The sequence below is a fragment of the Ambystoma mexicanum genome, chromosome 10 (genome assembly GCF_040938575.1).
Source record: "Ambystoma mexicanum isolate Mex_15411 chromosome 10, UKY_AmexF1_1, whole genome shotgun sequence".
Lineage (NCBI taxonomy): Eukaryota > Metazoa > Chordata > Amphibia > Caudata > Ambystomatidae > Ambystoma > Ambystoma mexicanum.
Genome location: NC_090932.1, coordinates 1,319,506,169 through 1,319,525,101, shown reverse-complemented (window position 1 = coordinate 1,319,525,101; position 18,933 = coordinate 1,319,506,169). Strand labels below are relative to the sequence as shown.

Below are 18,933 nucleotides of genomic sequence, written 5' to 3'. Positions count from 1 at the left end.
CCTAGTCTAGTGTCTCACGCCGCTGTGGCAGCATGACCATAATAATCATTAGACATGAGTTTGTAATGCAGAATGTGCTTCTTCAAGTAGTTTTGGGTGTGGGGGGGTTTTAGTAGGGCTCGCAGGAGGCCTCCTCATTTTGTATTAAACCACTGGTGCTGTGAAGACCAGTAACTGCAAAGCGTTCAACCCCAGACTTTAACCTTTACTTGTACACACCTTTTATTCTCGATGTATTTCAAACCTCGTGTGAATTTATGGAAACTGAGGAAAATAAGTGTTTTGAAACTGATGTGAGGATATTGATTTCATCGTGATGATAATGTCAGTTACATGGAAAGTTGATTATTTCGGTGTGCTACGTGCAGCCCTCCTTCCTGGGGGGGGGCAAATGTTATAAAATCCCTCGAACAAGAAGGGTGTTCTAGGGTCCCGAGAAGGGTAAAATCGCTAGAGTTGAGAAGAACTTTACACTAACAAAAGAATATCGCATGTTTTCAAGTACAATCCACACTGTCTGTGCCTTGCCTTGGCTGAATACTGTGAGTATGCCTTTGGAAGAAAACCCACAACTTAGACAAGCTACACAGGCTTTATACACACAGGGGACAGCTCTAAAACAGTGCATTGTATGCACAGAAAATATTGTCCATTCCTTATACAGATGGGCCTGGTGCCCATGCAATAACGTAGTCACATGGAGTTCTAAGTAGCCTGGTTCTGGAGACACTTTAAATGTCATCCATGCGTGATTCACACACACTCATACTATGAGGAGGGTTTACTTGGGCAATATCTACCATCAATGACTTGCCACCCAAGTTAAGGGGCGGAGCATATCGATGGAGCGTAACGTGGGCAGCAGTGCCGTTACCGGCATGGTCGGCCTGGCAGCCGGGCAATTGTCACCATTTGCACCTGTTGATTTGATGGCACAGGTACTAGCGCCTTTCTTCAACTAAAAAAAGAAAAAGAAAACTTGTTGCTGTAGTCCATTTTAACTGTTGATTTCACGGTTGTAAATAACAAGGAAAACGGACACTGACAACAGCAAAGGCGGGGTTGCTGTCGCAAAGCTGAAGGTTTGTTTCTTTTCATTTTCGACTTTGCAAAGTGCTTCAACTCCCGTGTTTCGAAAATTAGGGTGCTAAGGGAAACGGAGAAGGGGTATCAAATAATGCTGACAAGAGAATGTGGCGCGCAGCTCTCGGGCTGCTGCGAATGTGAGCAGCGTATCGGCTAATAACGTCCCCATTTGGGGCATTCTGATTAGCTGAGCGCCCCCCTCAGGGTGCTAATGACTATGGAAATCAAATCATTCAGTATTAAAATCCAAATCAAGTTAAAATAACGCAGTTTGCCGTCAAAGACCCTTTTCGAGCAGATCGTACAAACCACTTATCAATGTTTCCGAAGGTTGGCTCTCTCCCCAGGCTCAACATGAAGGCGTGAGCTCCAAGTGGATCAAGCCCGAGAAGCTTCCCAGATTCAGTGCCATGTCTGCCAGGGGCGGCACGTCCTAAATGGGCGAGGGGGCGTCGACCCACCGGGTCTTGGCCTCCTCTCACCCATTACGGAGGAGCCAGTCCATTGAAATACGAGCACTCCCTCAGATGTTTTTCAGCTGAGGGAGTGCCTAACAATTAAAGTTCCCTAGCCGTGCAAGCTCAATGAGACATGCAAGACAGGGGGCGTTTGCTTCCCATGCCTCGCATGGCTCACTGGAAATGCTGGCTGGGGAACTGCATGTCTGTATGTGCAAGGGGGCGCTCCTGCGCCTCCTCGCACATACGCAGAGAGCAGGCTGGAGTGGGGTGTCTCGTAGTCTCCCACGCTCAGGCCTCTCTATGCATGAGCAGAAACCAGGAAGTTTCCTGATTCCTGTGCATGCTAACAGGAGGCTGAGCACTGGAGAGGAAAGACCTGTGGCAGAAGGTAAGTTTGTTTGTGTTCTGTTTTTTTTTAATTTAAATTATGTGTATGGATGCATATATGCTTATGTTATGTGTGAGTCCATGATGGGTGCTCGTGTGAATGAGACAGAGTGCTTGCTGTGCGTATGTTGTGTATATGTGTGTGTTTGTATGTTAATTTATTTATTATTTAAATATGTGTATGGATGCATGTATGCTTGTGCTATGAGTGAGTGTATGATGGGTGCTTGTGACTGAATGAGACAGCGAGTGCTTTCTGTGTGAATGTTGTGTAAGTGTGTGTGTTTGTGCTGGTATGAGATGGTTTTGGCGAGTGGGAGTAGGAGGTTTGTACAACAAAGGCATTTTAAAAATGCCTTTGTTGCACAACCCCCCTCCCCACTGGGCAAAATCAGCTCTCCATCTGAGGTGCTGTGGGGCCCAGAGGACTAGGATGGTATTTTTTACTGGGCATCTATGATAGATGTCTAGTAAGAAATACCATATCTGCCCCCCTCATCCTCAGCGCCTTGAATACAGACATAATCACTTTAACTGTGTGCGTGTGTGAGGAGCTTAGGGCACAGGCATGTCATAATTTTGTACTGGGCATCTATGACAGATGTCCAGTGAAAAGAAAACATGCCTTAGCCCAGTGCGCCACAGCGCCTCGCATACACACAATTACATTCATTTTGTGGGTATGAGGCACTGGGGCCCCGTGGGGCAGGTATGGCATTTTGTTACTGGGTATGCCCAGTAAAGAATGACAGCCCAGTCTGCTGGTATTCCTAGCGACTCACATGCAATGTCAAGCCTGACCCCTAAGATCCCAGCGCCCGCATTAGCACACAATTGATTATATGTGCATGTGAGACGCTGGAGGGAAATGAGGGAAGGAATGTAATTTATTCATGGACATCTGATAGACGCCCAGTAAAAAATCCCATGACTGGGCCCCCCAGTACCTCGCATGCACACAATTAATGTGTACCTGTGAGGCACTCAGGACCTCAGGGGGTGGGCATGACAGTTTTTCCTTGGCATCTATGCCCAATAAAAAATGCCATGACTGTACCCTGGGACCCCAGCTCCTGACACACATCTGCCACTTGTCCCCCCAGCACCTCGCAATCACACAATCACATTCATCATTAATGTGATTATGTCTGATGGCAAGGCGCTGGCACACAATGGAGCAGGCATGGCAATTTTTGCGGGGCATGGTTGATAAAGCAAGCATGATAAGTTAATGCAGCCAGTCAAAGGATGTGATATGCTATTTACAAGGAATGTGACCTCCCTTTACAGGAATATAGTGCGTGAAGCAGGTTTGGACACAATGGAATGGCTGCTATTACAATCAGAAACCTGCATGGGTGATAGAGTGTTTGTACTCACACTAATTACATTAGTGTTGATGAATAATTTCTTTAGGTTTGACAATAGATTCTACTTACAACTGTCAGGAACCAGCATGGGGCAGTAATGGCACCATGCTATGCTAATAGCATAAATTGGTCCCGGGAGGATAGCTCAGTGGCAACGTGCACGCCTTGGAAGCAAGACGACACGAAGCAACACAAGTTCGAAACCCGGGATAAATACTCAACTAAGACAAAAAAAAATCAATTACGTAACTAAAAAACAAAAACTATTCCTGTAACAGCGCCTCGATGCCTGTGGGCTGTGTTAGCGCTTTAAAAATGTAAATAAATAAAATAAACAAATAAAAATATCTACATGCTTTACCTGGAAACAGAGCATGTTTGGAATTCAACAAGATGGATGCAACACCTCTCCATCTTTGTCAGATACATTGACAATGTATTTGTGGTATGGACAAGTTATTTGAGTTTTGTGGCATGATGAACGGGATGCACCCCCGAATACAGTTTACCACACAATTTAGTGATACGACAATCCATTTTCTATGTGTCGAAATTTATCATAAAAGTAATGGTCTCAACACCAGAATATTCTCGAAACCCACAGATAGGAATAGTCTTCTGCTCGCAACCAGTTTTCACCCTGAATGCACGATTGATAGCGTGCCATTAAGTCAGTTCCTGAGATATAGGAAGAACATATCTAATGAAGACAAGTGCAAAAAACAAGCTGTGTTGCTACAAAATACATTCCTGCAGAGGGGATAGAACACTGATGCAATTAAGGACATAGCTGTGAGAGTGGAGAGTATTCAGCAGGAGTCTCTTCTCCTACCCAACAGCCCCAAAGCACTGCCAGCCACTGGTTATGTTAGGACTCATTCCACACAGAGTAACACGATCAAGAAAATCATTAAACACAACTGGACCATTATGCAAATGGTCCCGATACTACCTAAACTGTTTCCAGAACAACCTACTTTCACATACAGAAACAGTCGCGCTCTCCATAAAACTGGTGAGAGCTGAACTGCCCTCTAAAAAAACACAGAAATTACCACATGAAGGGACTTTACCCTGCTATAACTGCCAACATTGCAGTAATGTCATCAAGGCCAGCAGCATTACACACCCACATTCTGGGAAAGCCATAGAGCTAAAACATTCAAGCACGTGTGATTCCGCAAATGTGGTACATGCCCTTAAATGGCCATGCAGCCTCTATTACATAGCCATGACAATGCACAAGGCAAAAACCAGATGGACATAACACAAGTCCAATATACAAACAAAAAATGTGAACTCCCTAGTAGCCACACATTTCGTTGAAGCTAGGCATAGTGTTGCTCAATTTAAATGTGTTATTCTTGAACAAGTGACAGTGGGCAGTACGGGAGTGGCACACATTTCGTTGAAGTTAGGCATAGTGTTGCTCAACTTAAATGTGTTATTCTTGAACAAGTGACAGTGGGCAGTAGGGGAGGGGATCTACATAAGAAGCTGCTTCAAAGAGAGATTTCATGGATAGACACGCTACACTCATTGAGTCCACAGGGGATGAATTGTGATTATGACCTAATGTGTTTTGTGTAGACATCCCGAACAAAGGGGCTGAATCATTGCCAGACTATGTTGTGTTAAGAATATGAGCAGGGCTGGTACCCAAGAGTCTAATAGCATCTATCACGCTAAGGAAAAGGTTGCAGGGTTTATAGTTGTATAGAACATCATACACTACCATGATCCAGATTATATTTAAAGTCTAAAGATTCAATAATATCAATTGTCTATTTTCAAAGCAGCATTATTTGTTTGTATTACCACCACAAATGTCAACCATGATTGTTATAAACAGGATCATGTGTGCCTAGAGAGGACAATACTTATGTTATAAATCTCTGGCTGAGTAAAGCTGTGCAAGAATGTGAGCTGGTTTTTTGCCAGACAGATAGGTTGCATCCAACATTTGATTTGCAACATGAATTTCCTAGTTTAATCCTGTAAATTCCTTACCACATTTGATGGCATCACTGGCCTGATTACTTTATACAGTTAATCATTGTAATCCAATGAGATACTAGTATCTCCATTTAATTAGTTCTACATGACTTGTGAGTTAGAATCCTAATAGGTAGATTTAGTGCATAGATATGTACCAGCAGGGCTATATTGGTCAACTAGAACTTTAACATGGAGGCAGGACAGCAAGCCGTTATTTGGCTGTTTGCCCTGCACTCTGTGTAACTGCGTTAACTGGGTATAAAGAACCAGGAATGGCAAGCAGGATGGAACTTACCCTTTCATGTAGTGCCATGAATGGCTATCAGCAAGTCCCATACCAAGATGGCCGCCAGCCGCCAGTTGTATGCGTTCGCAAATGCGCAGGGTGACCATGTCAACAGCTAGTGTATACACGGGAGCAAGATGAGAGAACGTCCTTTTGGTCGGCTGCCTTGCGTTCATAATTCCTTGAGCTTTCCAAGGTAGGTTTTGATGCAATATACCTCTGAAGAAGTAACAGATCGGCTGGTGCATGATGGGTGAAGCACCGTGCTACTGCAGGCTGGTTTCATGAACAATCCATGACCCTCCAGGGACACTCTGCTACGCTGCAGACTTGTGCGGTTGACATAGTGGTGGATAGAATCCTGCCCAAGGCATTACAAATGGCATACGCATGCTACTGCTTATGGCATTATGCCACCATGATGCGCAAGTATTTGAGGCTACTTTATTTACTATATGGATTAGAATTGATGGATCGCACAGTCCGTAATGTGCTAAGCACCCTGCTACGGCAGGCTGGATTTGACGAATGATCCTTAACTCTCCAGGGACACGTTGCTACTCTGTAGTTCAGTTAACTTTGTTAAACATAGTGACGGATGGATTCTCTCCCACTGGAATACAAAAATCACATGCATATTAGGAGTTATGGTACTTTACCACCTAGATGAATGAGTTTTCGATGCTACACTACCCATAACATGGCTTTTCCATGTTTAATTCTCCACAGTAGCAACCTGGCCATCTAAATATCCTCCCGGCTAAGGGAAACATGGCTGATGCTGGGTGAGTATGACACCCAGTATCACATAATACATGAGGCTGTAAATGAGATTGAAGTGACAGGAACCCTTGGGGTAAACAATTGTTATCTATTCTGTCACACAGGCTGGATATTTTGCAAGGTCACACCATATGCGTTTGAGGTTAGTGTTAAGTGAAATTTGACCAAAATGAGTGCACTACTTTGAATATAATTTTTTCAGAATAGACGTTTTAGATATGACAAGCTATAAAGTTGAAGAATGTTTACCTGTTCTGTATTATAGGTTATAATGTTGTTTTACTGAATTAAGATGAAAAGACAGCTCTAGGCCCTGATGATGGAGTCTATATCCAAAATGTGTCGGCAATTATGTGAAACCTATTGGACTTGATTTGCTATAGAAAGAATACCGTGAAGACACAATGCATTTTTTAAGATTGATGTTGTGGAGAAATGGTTGCCACCCTTCTCTGGATTTGTAAAGAGTTCCATGAGCAAAGGTAAACATATAAATATAATTTTTCAGTTGAGATTAAGGTTGTTGGGTGTGGATCAACCCGATCAACAATACATTTCAGTTTACTACATGTAAGCCCCCTGGGCTAAAATTTGTTTTTCGATATGCATGTTTGATAAACATTGAATTTGGATCTATCCAAACACACATCTGAGAATGTGCATAACTTAGTAGGACGTTTGTCCACAGAGAGTGCAATTGGGTGTCCTGTTGGAGACAACGGGTTTGGTGGAACTAATGCAGCCAGTCTAGCCATTTCTTATTGTGGTATGACATTTTATATTGGGCATATTTGATAAAGCAAGCATGATAAGTGTTAATATGTAGCTAGACTGGCATTTCAATGCAGCCAGTCTAGCCATTTTATATTGTGGTATGACATTTTGTATTGGGCATCTTTGATAAAGCAAGCATGATAAGTGTTATTACGAAGCAAGACTGGCATTTTTATGCAACCAGTCTAGCCATTTATTACTGAGGCATGGGATTTTGCATTGGGCATCTTTGATAAAACAAGCAGGATCAGTGGTATTATGTAACTAGACTGGCATTTCAATGCAGCCATTCTAGTAATTTCTTATTGTGGTATTACATTTTGAATTGGGCATCTTCGATAAAGCAAGCACGATAACTGTTATTATGTAGCTCAACTGTCATTTTAGTACAGCCAGGTTGGGCATGTTTTCATACTTTGCCATTCATTTGTAATGGTAAAGCCAACTAGAGTATGTTCTTACTAGGGGATACTGTCATATACTGGCCGAACAAACTTAGATATGTTTTCTTATAGTATCATTACTGGCATTATGCACAAAGCAAACATGAGTATGTTCTTATGGAGGAATAATAGGGCTCTAGGGTGCAGTCCGCATGGAAATGTATGGGCATAGCCAGTGTGAATTATTTTTATACTGGCACATATTGTGGGAAAAGGCATCATGAAAGTGTGTTGGAGAAATGCTCCTGTGTACTGTTGCTGACTTTAATCTATCGGATTGTTTTCATGAGTTAACCTTTTGGCTTTTTACCCAATTTACTAAAAAGTGTGCTCTAAAATGCACAATTTTCGCACATTATTTTAAAGATATTTTCGGGGGGTGGGGAACTGCCCCAACCTCCCTTGAGTGGTGCGGGCTCCCTCGCTACGTTCGGTCGCTCTGGCATATGTGGGCCAAATATTTACGCCCCATCAGTTAACAAAATGCACCGGCCGCCTCTGGTGTCTGCGTCTATGGCTCAGCCAAATAGACCTTGGTGAGTCATCTGCGTATGTACTGAAACACAAAGTCACAAAAGAATTATTAAGCCTTAGCTATGACCATACCTCCAAGACCGTTTGGTCAAACACACCACCCACCTTTGCCGGCAATGTGAATTCCTTGCCATGGTAGAAACACAAAATTCATTAAGGAAAATATCAAATCAAATGTTGCTGTTTTAAGTGTATTCATAGGTCATTCAACATACCCACCGGAGTTTCCAAATTTTAGAACAGGCCTTGTAAGCCTTAAAATGACAACATGCCCCCTCTCCACCTCCGACAGGATGTAGCCCCAATTTCGGCATAACATAAGCACATATACACTCTTAGCTCTCAACAAGGCCCATGTCAGCTGGATGAATCACATCCAGTCCTTTTCCTGTCCTTTGCATGATGATAGTTGTAGACTTTCCTTTTCCACTATAAATGTTGTTTTATGTTATGTTATCTTGTGTTAGGTTATGGGGTCTCATATCGTGCAGTCTTCTGCCAATTTCATGGACTGTGTCTGTTTTATATTCATTTTGATCTGGGTTGTGTGTTTTGGCCTATAATAAACTCCTTGTGAGTTGTAATATTTCCCAGTGTTCTTTTGGGCCTGGCAGAAGTGCTTCTGTGGCTATAGTCTGGGAGATTCAATTTTCCTAAAGCAATGTTTCATTCCCTAGGATCTGGTGAGAAGCCAGGTCTTAAGTGCTTTCTGTAAGTCGTGGTGGTCTTGGAGTCAATGTATTCCTTTTGGCAGTGTGTTCTAGAGTTCAGTGTTCATACCTATGATGGAAGAGCCCTGTTGTTTTGTGGTAGGGTGTCATTTGGCCACATTCTGCCCCACCCACCCCCAGTGTTTTAGGCTCAATAAGTGATGCATAGTCCTTATTTCTTCACATGGACAACCAGTGTAGAGTTATGTGTGATCAGGCCTCGTAAATTATTTACAATCCCACTAGACCTGCAGATTGAGTAGTTTAGTCAACTTTCTTGAACTAAGAGGCAGGCACTCAACCCATGGCAAGGGGTGACAAAACTTTTCCCAGCCCTTCTTGTAAATGGTGAATGTCACCATAAGCCCAATGCATGTTTGGGGCTCTATTGCCACCCAGAGGCCAGACACGCACAGCGAAACCTTTATTTGACATTTACTGCAAACAAAGTTTGAAACATACCAGAATGTCATTGTACTCGCCAGTATGGTTGTGTATCTTGCAAGTGGCACTCGACCTTCATTAAAACTGCTCAACTATGAGAGGAGAGGAGCTGTGTATGTTTTGTAAGGCCTGGGTATCATATTTTCTCTTTTGTCCAGTCGAAGTATGAGTATTCTGGAGCCTGCATATTTTATACTTTGCAGCTTCTTCCATGGATTTTCGTGGATGCCCAATGCATGTCATTTTTGTCATCCAGCTTTTATACTGAAAGAGCAATTATTGCAAGGTTTCTAGGTGGACAGGTGAAAACGGGGAGAATACCACTCATCGCTCCCCATGTTCTTCCTTAAAATTGGAGGCAGAGGACAACAAAGACAAATTAAAAATGAATGTGCATTTAAATTGGTCCCTGAGTAGATACATTGCGGTCAGTTTGCTGTGATCAAAAATAATGCGGTCAAAAACACCCAAACCATCTGCAAAGCAGCATCTGAGGCTGGGTGTCTTGATGAGTCTCAGCAGTGGTGCCATCTAGCCGGGAGCGCAGGCAGGTTTGATCCTTCTAGTACCACACAGGTGATGTTACCTGTGGTTGAGTGGAAAGGTGTGTAGAAGAGGTTTCCGTTCTATCTGTGAGGAATGATTCCATCTAGTTGTTTCTGTCCGGGCAGAGTTTTTAGTTTCCACATCAGAATAGTATGGCTGACTCTGTAAGTCAATGCTGGCATGCCAAGAGGACTAGAAGCACAGGGATCCTCTCTTTCTGGGCTGATTCTAAGGTCCTCTCACAGGGATAGTTTTGCTGATTTCGTTCCTCTCTGTTGTCTGAAAACCACTTGCGATAGATCCAGGATGTTGTTGGTTTTTCCACGGTGCAAGAGCTGGGTGCAGATATAAATGTCCATAATCTCAGTCGGGCATGGTGTGTTGGAGGGAGTTGGTTGAGTTTAAGAACCAATGTTGTACTGGGAGTGCTACTTCCTCAGGGTAGGGTAACGTCTGGATTTCAACTCTTCTGTACTGTGTTAAGTTCTTCTCGGTGGAGAGTTTTCCATGCTCTCTGCTTAACTAGTATTTGTTGTTTTTCTCTAGAAGGTTTTTGACGAGCAAGGGAATGACGAGATGAATGCTGCAGGGTGGATGAAGATGTGGAGGTAGGGTGACCAGATTAAAAAAACAAATTAAAAAACGGGACGGGCCGTGGAAATAGAAGTAGGACTAAATAAAACACACATACAACTTTAGTCGTACTTCTGTTTCGTTCGCCCATTGCAGGGGGAGAATGGAGGAGGTGTGCTAACAGGCACACCCCTCTCATTGGAGGAGAGCGCCGGGGAGGGAAAGGTGGCCTCGTCTCGGGAGGATAGCTCAGGGGCAACATGCTCGCCTTGGCAGCAAGACGACACGGAGCACCACAGGTTCGATCCCCGGTCCATGCTGAGAAACCTCTGGGTATTAAGCGTGTTATAAATTACCCATCATATCATATCATATGGCCTGCATTTTGTTTGAACCAGATGTTGAAGTCGCTATGCACATTAGGGAGGAGCTTGTGTTCCACCACAAGATTGGCAACGAGTCTGAGCAACTGCCCTTAAAAGCAGGACTGGAAGATGGCGGACGATAGATTATAAAGAGGGACAGTGGGTGACAGTGCAGTGGATGCGGGGGAATGTGGAGTCCGGGATCCTTGCTGATGGGTGATGCATTCACCTGGACGCCTTCCTTGTACACAGCCATGATTCCTCCTCCTCCTCTTTTCCTTTCATGGGTCAGATGGACACTTCTGAATGTAGGGTTGGGGGGCGGGGGGAGCTTAGTGATATATCTCCTTGCAATTCTCTGCCAACAAGATTTCCATAATAAAACGTATCTAGGTGGCACCTTCCAGGAGTAGGGTGCACATGACGATAACTTGGGTGCACACTGGGGAGGCATTGATGAGGAGTCAAAGTGTTCTCTGCAGGACGACAACCCCCACCATACAAATAGTGGCATGTTTTTATATAGTGCTTCACACAAGATTCCTCCCACTTCTAAGTGCTGTAATAAGACGTGCTTTATTAAGCAATCTTAATGGTACTCGATATGTTCACCTTGGAAAGGTGGCAGGGTGCCAGCATTGCAACATGTGTCTTGCAGGCTGAGCACAAATAGCTGGGACGAGCACTTCGCCTGATGAGCTATCTTATTGTATTATAAAGAAAACTGCTGGACTGGATGAACTATACCAGCCTGACATGGGTTTTTGTTGAGAGCCTTGCACACCAGGCTTATCTCGTGATCATTTGGTATTCCAGATGCTGCCACATCTGCAACACAGACGTGTACCAGGCACAAGCAAAAGAGACGAGCTTGGCAGTGCGCCGACTTTGCCCCACGGTAAGATAATGTAAGACGGTTCACCTTCTTAAAAGTCACATGAACCTTTTTTTTTCAACACTGCGGCGCGTTTCCCACACTCGTTGCCAGATGTACCCAATTAGCACCCAGCCCCTCCCTGACCGGGACAGAGCAGAAGGAGAAGACCACGAGGGCCGGTCCTGTTCGGGGAGCCTGTGAGTGGAAGCGCTGGCCCGGCAACCCGGCCCTTCAAAGGAGGCCCTCTGGAACCCCTCGCTATCCCGCCTGTGATCCAAGCAGCTTATTGCAATCTGGGTTCCGAGAGCAGCCTCGGGGCGAGACGCTCAGAGCGGCCTTTAGCACGCCCCCCGAGCCTGGCTCAGTAAGCCTGGCTCAGTCACAACTCCCGGGGTTGGGCCTTCGTGCCCCTGATAAACCGCGCGGGAAGCAGCCCTCCCCTGTAATTCAATACACATAGGGCCGGTTCATGGAATTTTTCGCACGGTTCACAATGACTTTGCACTGCTGAAAAGTGACTTTGCACTGCCGACACAAACCTTGATTCATGGAAATGTGCTAGGTGTATTTTTGCAGTGCCAAGTTAATGTTGTACTGAAAAAATGACTTTGCACTGACTTTGCAGTTTGCACTGCAAAAAGACACTTTGCACAGGTCCATGAAACAGGGTTTGTGTCGGCAGTGCAAAGTCACTTTGAATCCTGCAAAACATTCCATGAATCGGGCCCATAGGGTGGTAACAGTAAAAGGTGGCATTTGACATCACTCCTATTTTTTAAATACCTCATTAAGAGTTGGAATGACATGGGATTCATAGGCATGCCGTACCATGCGGTAAATAACCCCTATTTTACCCCCTGCATTACTGTCTATGTTTCTCATGCCTTAGAAATGACATGCAATCCCAGCTCATAGTTTGGTGGTATCTTAAAACAAGGAGCTGAAAACACCACGTTTTTACTGTTACCACAATGTCTATAGCAAGGCTCGTAGGCTCAGCATTACCTTGCAAAGGGGAACTGCGGCTCTCTATGCACAGTGCAGCTATTTTAAACAAGCATTGGCAATGCCAACAGTTTTGGCTTTTGTGTGGGCATGGGAAGGGACTTGCCAGACAAGACACTGCCGTAGCGGTATTAACGGGCAACCAATGGTAACAACAGCAAACGCATGACTGGGCCTATAGTAGTGTGGCAAATGCATAATGAGTATACAAAAGCGGTGTCCAGTCAATTCGTCGAAAAAAAACTGGTCGACTGCAATTTGGTCGACGCAATTTGGTCGAAAACCAAATGGTTGAATTTTTTTTTATTTATATATTTATTTTTCGGGTTTTCGTTTAGTTAAAAAAGGGGTTTTTAGAGAAAAAAAGGGGGTTGGGGGGGGGGACCCCCCCAAAAAAATTTAAAAAAAGGGTTAAAATAAAAAATAAAAAAATTTCGACCATTTGGTTTTCGACTAAATTGGTTCGACCATTTGTCTGGTCGACCAATTTCTTTCGACCAAATGTCTGGCAACCTACAAAAGCCACACATGTCGGCTTTGCAGTGCTTTTAAAAACAAGACTTAATTGAAGGACAAGCATAGTTCTTATACAGTGGATGAAGGCAGACTTGGTAAAGACATTTCTTTATACCTGTAGTGCATTTACAGCTCCAATGCAGTCATTAAATCTCAGAAAAGACTGCTTATTAAAACCATTGGTAGGCACTTGATGGTAGGCTTGGTAAAGTAAAGAGATCCCAGGAGGAAGTGTTTTATGCTGGAAGGGGCAGGAACTGCGTGGGAATGGCCATAGGGATTAGCATGGCCATGAGTGGGTACATAACCAAACAACACCTACACGCTGTGTGACCCTCCTCATTTTCCATTTCCCCCCAGCTGTACTCTAATGCAATAGTTTTGGCTTATAGGTGGTGCTTTAGTGCCACCTAATCGCCAAACATAAAAACAAAAATCAGGATAGTGTGGTGTTCGCTGTTTTAGGTTTTACATTTGGTATACACATAACATGCATCCTGTACTCTCAAGCAAGCCCTTTATTGGGGCACATGTGAAATACCATATAGGGATTGGGAAATTCAGGGAATTACTGAGAAGGTTGGTGTCTACAGAAGGTCTGCAGTGCTGGGCTATAGTAGGTGGCACGACTGCTAGCCTGGTATGCCAATGGCTCTCACTAACCTTGTCTGGCCTTTCTAAGGCACCCCCCAATCAAACTACCATTTCTCTATCTTTTTCCCAAAGGTTAGGGCCCCTATGAGAAGCGCCACTAAAGAAATACATTCTTCTTCTGTGGTTTGAGAGCCCCCTACTGCTGCAAGAGGAGATGTGCAATTTAAAATCAAGAGACCTGCGTTTTGATCTTGGCTAGGCTTCCCCTTATTACCAAACATGTGGTCCTGCACAAATCGCCTTACCTTCCTGTGCCAAAGTCCGCTTATCTGACACTATTGGCAACTGTGACCACTACACATCATGACTGTAGAATCGGGCCACTCTCTATTCATGGAAGCGCCTAGGGTGGTTCAACTTGAAGCGTTGAGCTATGCTGAAGTCTCCTCGCTTACTTGATGGCTTGATTATATAGAGCAAGGTTTAGAATGGGAAAGCATGGGGGTGCTGGATGTGCCTGGACAATGGTTCAAAGCTCTGGGCAGGCTGCAGAGCTGGGACTGCTAATATCACGCTACTATTTCATGGGGCCTTCCTGATAGGAAGGCCTTAACCAATCAAATCTGCATTCGGCATTACTTTCTTCACAAATGAGTAGCGCCCGATGCAATTTGAATGTCTGCTCTGACAGATAACCCCCTGTTTATTTATATTACTGTTCCCATTCTCCCCACCTACCTCTCCATAGTACCCTCTTTCTTTCACGCTGAAGCAACTATGTGTGCATGTAGCATGTTATAAATCGCTAAGTATTGCACGGGTAGTATAGCTCAGTGGCAACAGACTCGTCGACAAAGGTTCAAATCCTGGGTCCGCACTAAGAAACCTCTTCGGTATTAAGCGCATTATAAAAAAAGAATTATAATTATAAAAATAGATAAACAAATGAACACATGAATTTAGGTTTTATACCATGCTTAATAGCAGAGACCGGTCTCTAATAAACACAAGGCTAAGAGAATGCAAAATAATTATAATTAGCCATATTTCTACTTCCTATAAGGCACCGGCAGCCCCTACGCCCATCCTTGGGCAAATCAAACAAGTCTGGATATTTCTATTGCAGTTTTGGAGCTGTGTGATGTTCAGGTGAGTAGTGAGCAGTGCTCTGAGTAGGTCTACAGGGGGCAATATCCTCCTAGGGCTGGACTCCAATCCATATAGCCAAACATAGGCCAGTAGTGTGTACATAAAGCAACAGAGTGGGTAGACTAGGGCATGCTACAAGCGAATGTCTTGTCTTGTCGCGCCTAGAAACACTTGAGTACGGGAGCTTTATAAATGCCATATCATATCAATCAGTGACACATCCACAGCGATGCATGAAAACCTGCACTGCATCACACACCCGAAGTAGAGGAATCAGCTAAAAATGTAATTTCCCTTTGCTCACTGCTTGACAATGACCTAAGAACAATAGCAACAAAGATTACTGTAAAGTGGAACATTCTAGTTGGCCTTATTTTTTGGTGAGAATAAAAAAACAAGCCTTTACTGAAAACCCCTCGAATATTGGGTCTTAACACTTTCTTTGTATACTCTTACCCAAAGGGCACCATACTAAGTTAGACCCCCCACTACAAAACTGTTTGCCAACCTCATGTGGTCACCACCCATCTAATCAACCATCACTTGTTCAAATGCCAAAATCACGGGGGTCAATGACCAGGAGCTGAGGGTCGCAGACTCCAGAAGGCACTGGACCTGTGTCAGAGGACAGCACCACGTGACCTGCTCTTCTTGGCCTCGATCAAGCACCGCCACCTACAGGAATGGTGATGGAGAAACAGTGGAGTAACTTTGCTGAAAAAGTTGGGGGGGACATAACATCTAAAAAATAGGTGCCCCAGCCAAATGAATGGGGACAACATGGTGTGCCATGAACGTTGGGGGGGACAAACACCCTCTGCCCCCCCCCTAAAATTACTCCCATGTGGAGAAATACCGGATAGAGGAAAGCACCTTCCAGTCATCTGTCATCAACTCTTTCCAATAGGGGCTACTGAAGTTCTACGCACGGGTGATGAGAACAGCGGTGCTGTCACTGCCAGTGTGGCGGGTGTTTGAGGTGGGTACCTGCACACAACGTATAAGGAAATCCAATGGCATCTAAAGTAACAGGGCCATGTGACTGTGTTCCCACTTGGGAACCAAAGACAGAGGTTTCTCCCAATATCCGAGCCCAGTGAACTCTTTAGGCTTTTAGAGAATCTCAGAGGTGCACTACCAAGGGATGGATTTATCGATTGATTGTTTATTGACTATGCGCTTATACACAAGTGTTTCAAAGCGCATGGAATGCTTTTCAACATAATAAAGCCCACCTACCCGAATTACAAACGTATAGTCAAATCTGACAAACGCACCTAGAACCACAATGTTGCAGCATTTCATAAAAATAGTCTCACCAAATCAATGAAACGTGTCAATCGAAATGAAAGAAATGTAATTACAGAAAAGTGCCGGGAAGTGGAGGAGGATGGGCGGTGTGCGTACACCCAAGACTGTACTCACTCGTCACTCCCAAGCAGCCTTTCTGTTCCTTTTCAAGTGAAAGATATGTTTTCTAACATCCTTGAGCGAGAGCAGCACAGCAAGTCTTAAAGGACTTTGGTTGAGGGGTGGACGGACCCTTGAAGAGGTTAAGGGAGGGTGCAGGACACAGCACAATATTGAGAGCAACCCAGGAGATCAGTACTTTAGTTTGTGTGTGGGGGGGGGATGAGAGAAGTGGGGAGGATATCTTTGACGTCGAATTCATGTGACCTCAGGACACTGTCCCTCACTCACTCAGGCACTAGTTAATGGGGATGGCTAAGGTGGAAGGAAGGGACACGGAAAAAGGGCAAGCATCAATCTGAGGATGCCTGCACGGTTCACAATGTTTTTCACCCCAGGTTTGAGAGGGTTTCCTGGACAGTTCAAACCACTCTTGCTGACTATGGCACACTCAGGACCCCATCGATGAAAAGCACCCTCTTGATCGAGTGCAGGATATCCCCAATTCCATGCATGTACATACATTTCTCGTCTGCCGCAGAAAATCCCAAGGGGCACATGTTCACAACTGCAGGTTCCTATTTAACTAACTCTCTCCCAGGCACTCCTATCCCTAGAAATAGAGAGCGGGTCAGTAGACTTCAAACAATAGCAAAATTGTGTTTAGACATAAGGTTGATTACCAGCGCCACCGAAGCGATTCAAGTAGTAATTAGGCGCCCATCGCTGAATTTGTTCATAGAGTAATTTACTGCTCGATTACCAGATCACAGACCAATGTCACAAGCACAGCGCTATAGCTATACAATGTAATCTTTATGGTGGCTTTTCTGTTTTATAGCCAGCAAAGCAATGTTACTTTTCATGCAAGACCTTTCATTTGGAGCTACAATGAAGTCGACTAATTTAATTGTCTGGCATATAATCACTTGTGCGTGGCAATTATGCTTCAAAGACAATTGAAGGCACATTAGGGCATACAGTAATTACTGTACCTGGCCATGTAAAACAAGCTCTTTCACTTCAAGCCATGCATTATATCTAATAAAAATAAAAATAATAAGGTGTCTTGGCAGGAACAACCTCCAAAATCCTTTGCAGAATAGAACTGTCAACAAACAGTACACAGTAATAATCTTCGTCCATAAAATGCACTAATAGATTTGAATGAAGTTGTCCAAATTTGACCATGATTCTTAGAAATCAAAAATGAATTTATCTTTACCTAAATTTGAAGAAGCTCTGCCTTCCGCTGCTCGGTCTTTGAGGTTTTCCGCGATGCCCAGTTGCTGTTCGTGGTACTGCTTGGCCCTCTCCAGATCTTGCATACATCGAGCTGCGTGCCCCAGCCCTGCATACGCACGCATCTCAATGGCCTTCTCCGTCAACTCCTGGGCCAGTTCTAGCACGTGGTTGTGATAAGACATGGCCTTGTCAAAGTTCCGCCTGTAGTGGTAAGCACTGCCTAGGTTACTGTAGGCCCGAGCTTCTTCCCGCTTGTTTCCCAAGTCCTTGGCAATTTTCAAATGTTGCTCATGACACTGAACAGCGTTTTCAAAGTCTCCCATGGCGATATAAACAGCGCCCATGTTGCCCAGTTCTCTTGCTTCCGAGAGTTCATCTTTGGATTGCTTGGCAAGGAGAACGCACTGCTTGTGGCTTGCCAGGGCGTTGGGGTAATCCCCAATGGCCGTGTAGACATGTCCCAAGCTGCTCAACGCCGACGACGCTGCCTGCGGGAAGAAACAAGACATGTGTTAGGAGAAGCCAGAATTGCACAATGAACTGAGAAAGTCAGAAACCAACCAGGTCCTGATTACTTTAATGATATGATATATGATATGATATGATATATGAATATTTATAATTATAATTCAGTCCAAGATACTATCTTGAAGGTCTTGCAAGCTTGTTATATGAGTCACTTTTTAAGGCTGTAAACATGATATAGAACACAACAGACATGCTCGTGTAGTTTGAGGCGATCCTAACAAATCCTTAGATTGCCCTATAATCATCCATCCATCTAGAGTCCCCGTGCATGAACACGATTAAGCCGCGATCAATATTAGCAGACGTGCCTCATGTACAAAAGCAATTTATTTTGTGGACAATGTCGCATATCATGACATATAAACGTGACTTAATGATTTCTGTAGCCCAATAGATCATGTATGCGACTTTCATCTTTCTGACGTTCTACAAAGTTGGTAAATATGTACACCTGTGATTAAGCAAGTACTTTATTATGTTACATGGGATTTGTAACACATCACTCTGACGTTGACATGACTTTCTGGCACTATAAAGAAATCAAATGTCTATGAACTTTTAAAAAGATGCACCAGTAGTATCCATGTAAAAATGGGGAAACTAGTAGTAGTCCAGGAAGGAGAGCGGCATTAGGAACACCGCCTTCCTTGCTGCATCACAAGACGCTTTGGTTACAGCACATTCATTGCGTCATGCAGTCCCGCGTGGACGTTGCATCCAGGAAGGACAGCGGCATTAGGAACGCCGCCTTCCTTGTTGCATCACAAGACGCTTTGGTTACAGCACATTCATTGCGTCATGCAGTCCCGCGTGGACGTTGCATCAATAAAGGACAGCGGCATTAGGAAC

At 44.2% G+C, this 18,933-nt stretch overlaps 1 protein-coding gene across 3 annotated transcripts in view; it reads right to left on the bottom strand.

The window, feature by feature from the left end:
• The window catches only part of TTC28 (tetratricopeptide repeat domain 28), a 1,396,661-nt gene that overhangs the window by 602,692 nt on the left and 775,036 nt on the right, over window positions 1-18,933 (bottom strand). For all 3 annotated transcript variants that reach the window (XM_069619361.1, XM_069619362.1, XM_069619363.1), the window contains exon 5: window positions 17,537-18,044. In XM_069619361.1, the coding sequence (XP_069475462.1) occupies window positions 17,537-18,044 (508 nt within the window). The remainder of the gene's footprint in view (window positions 1-17,536; window positions 18,045-18,933) is intronic.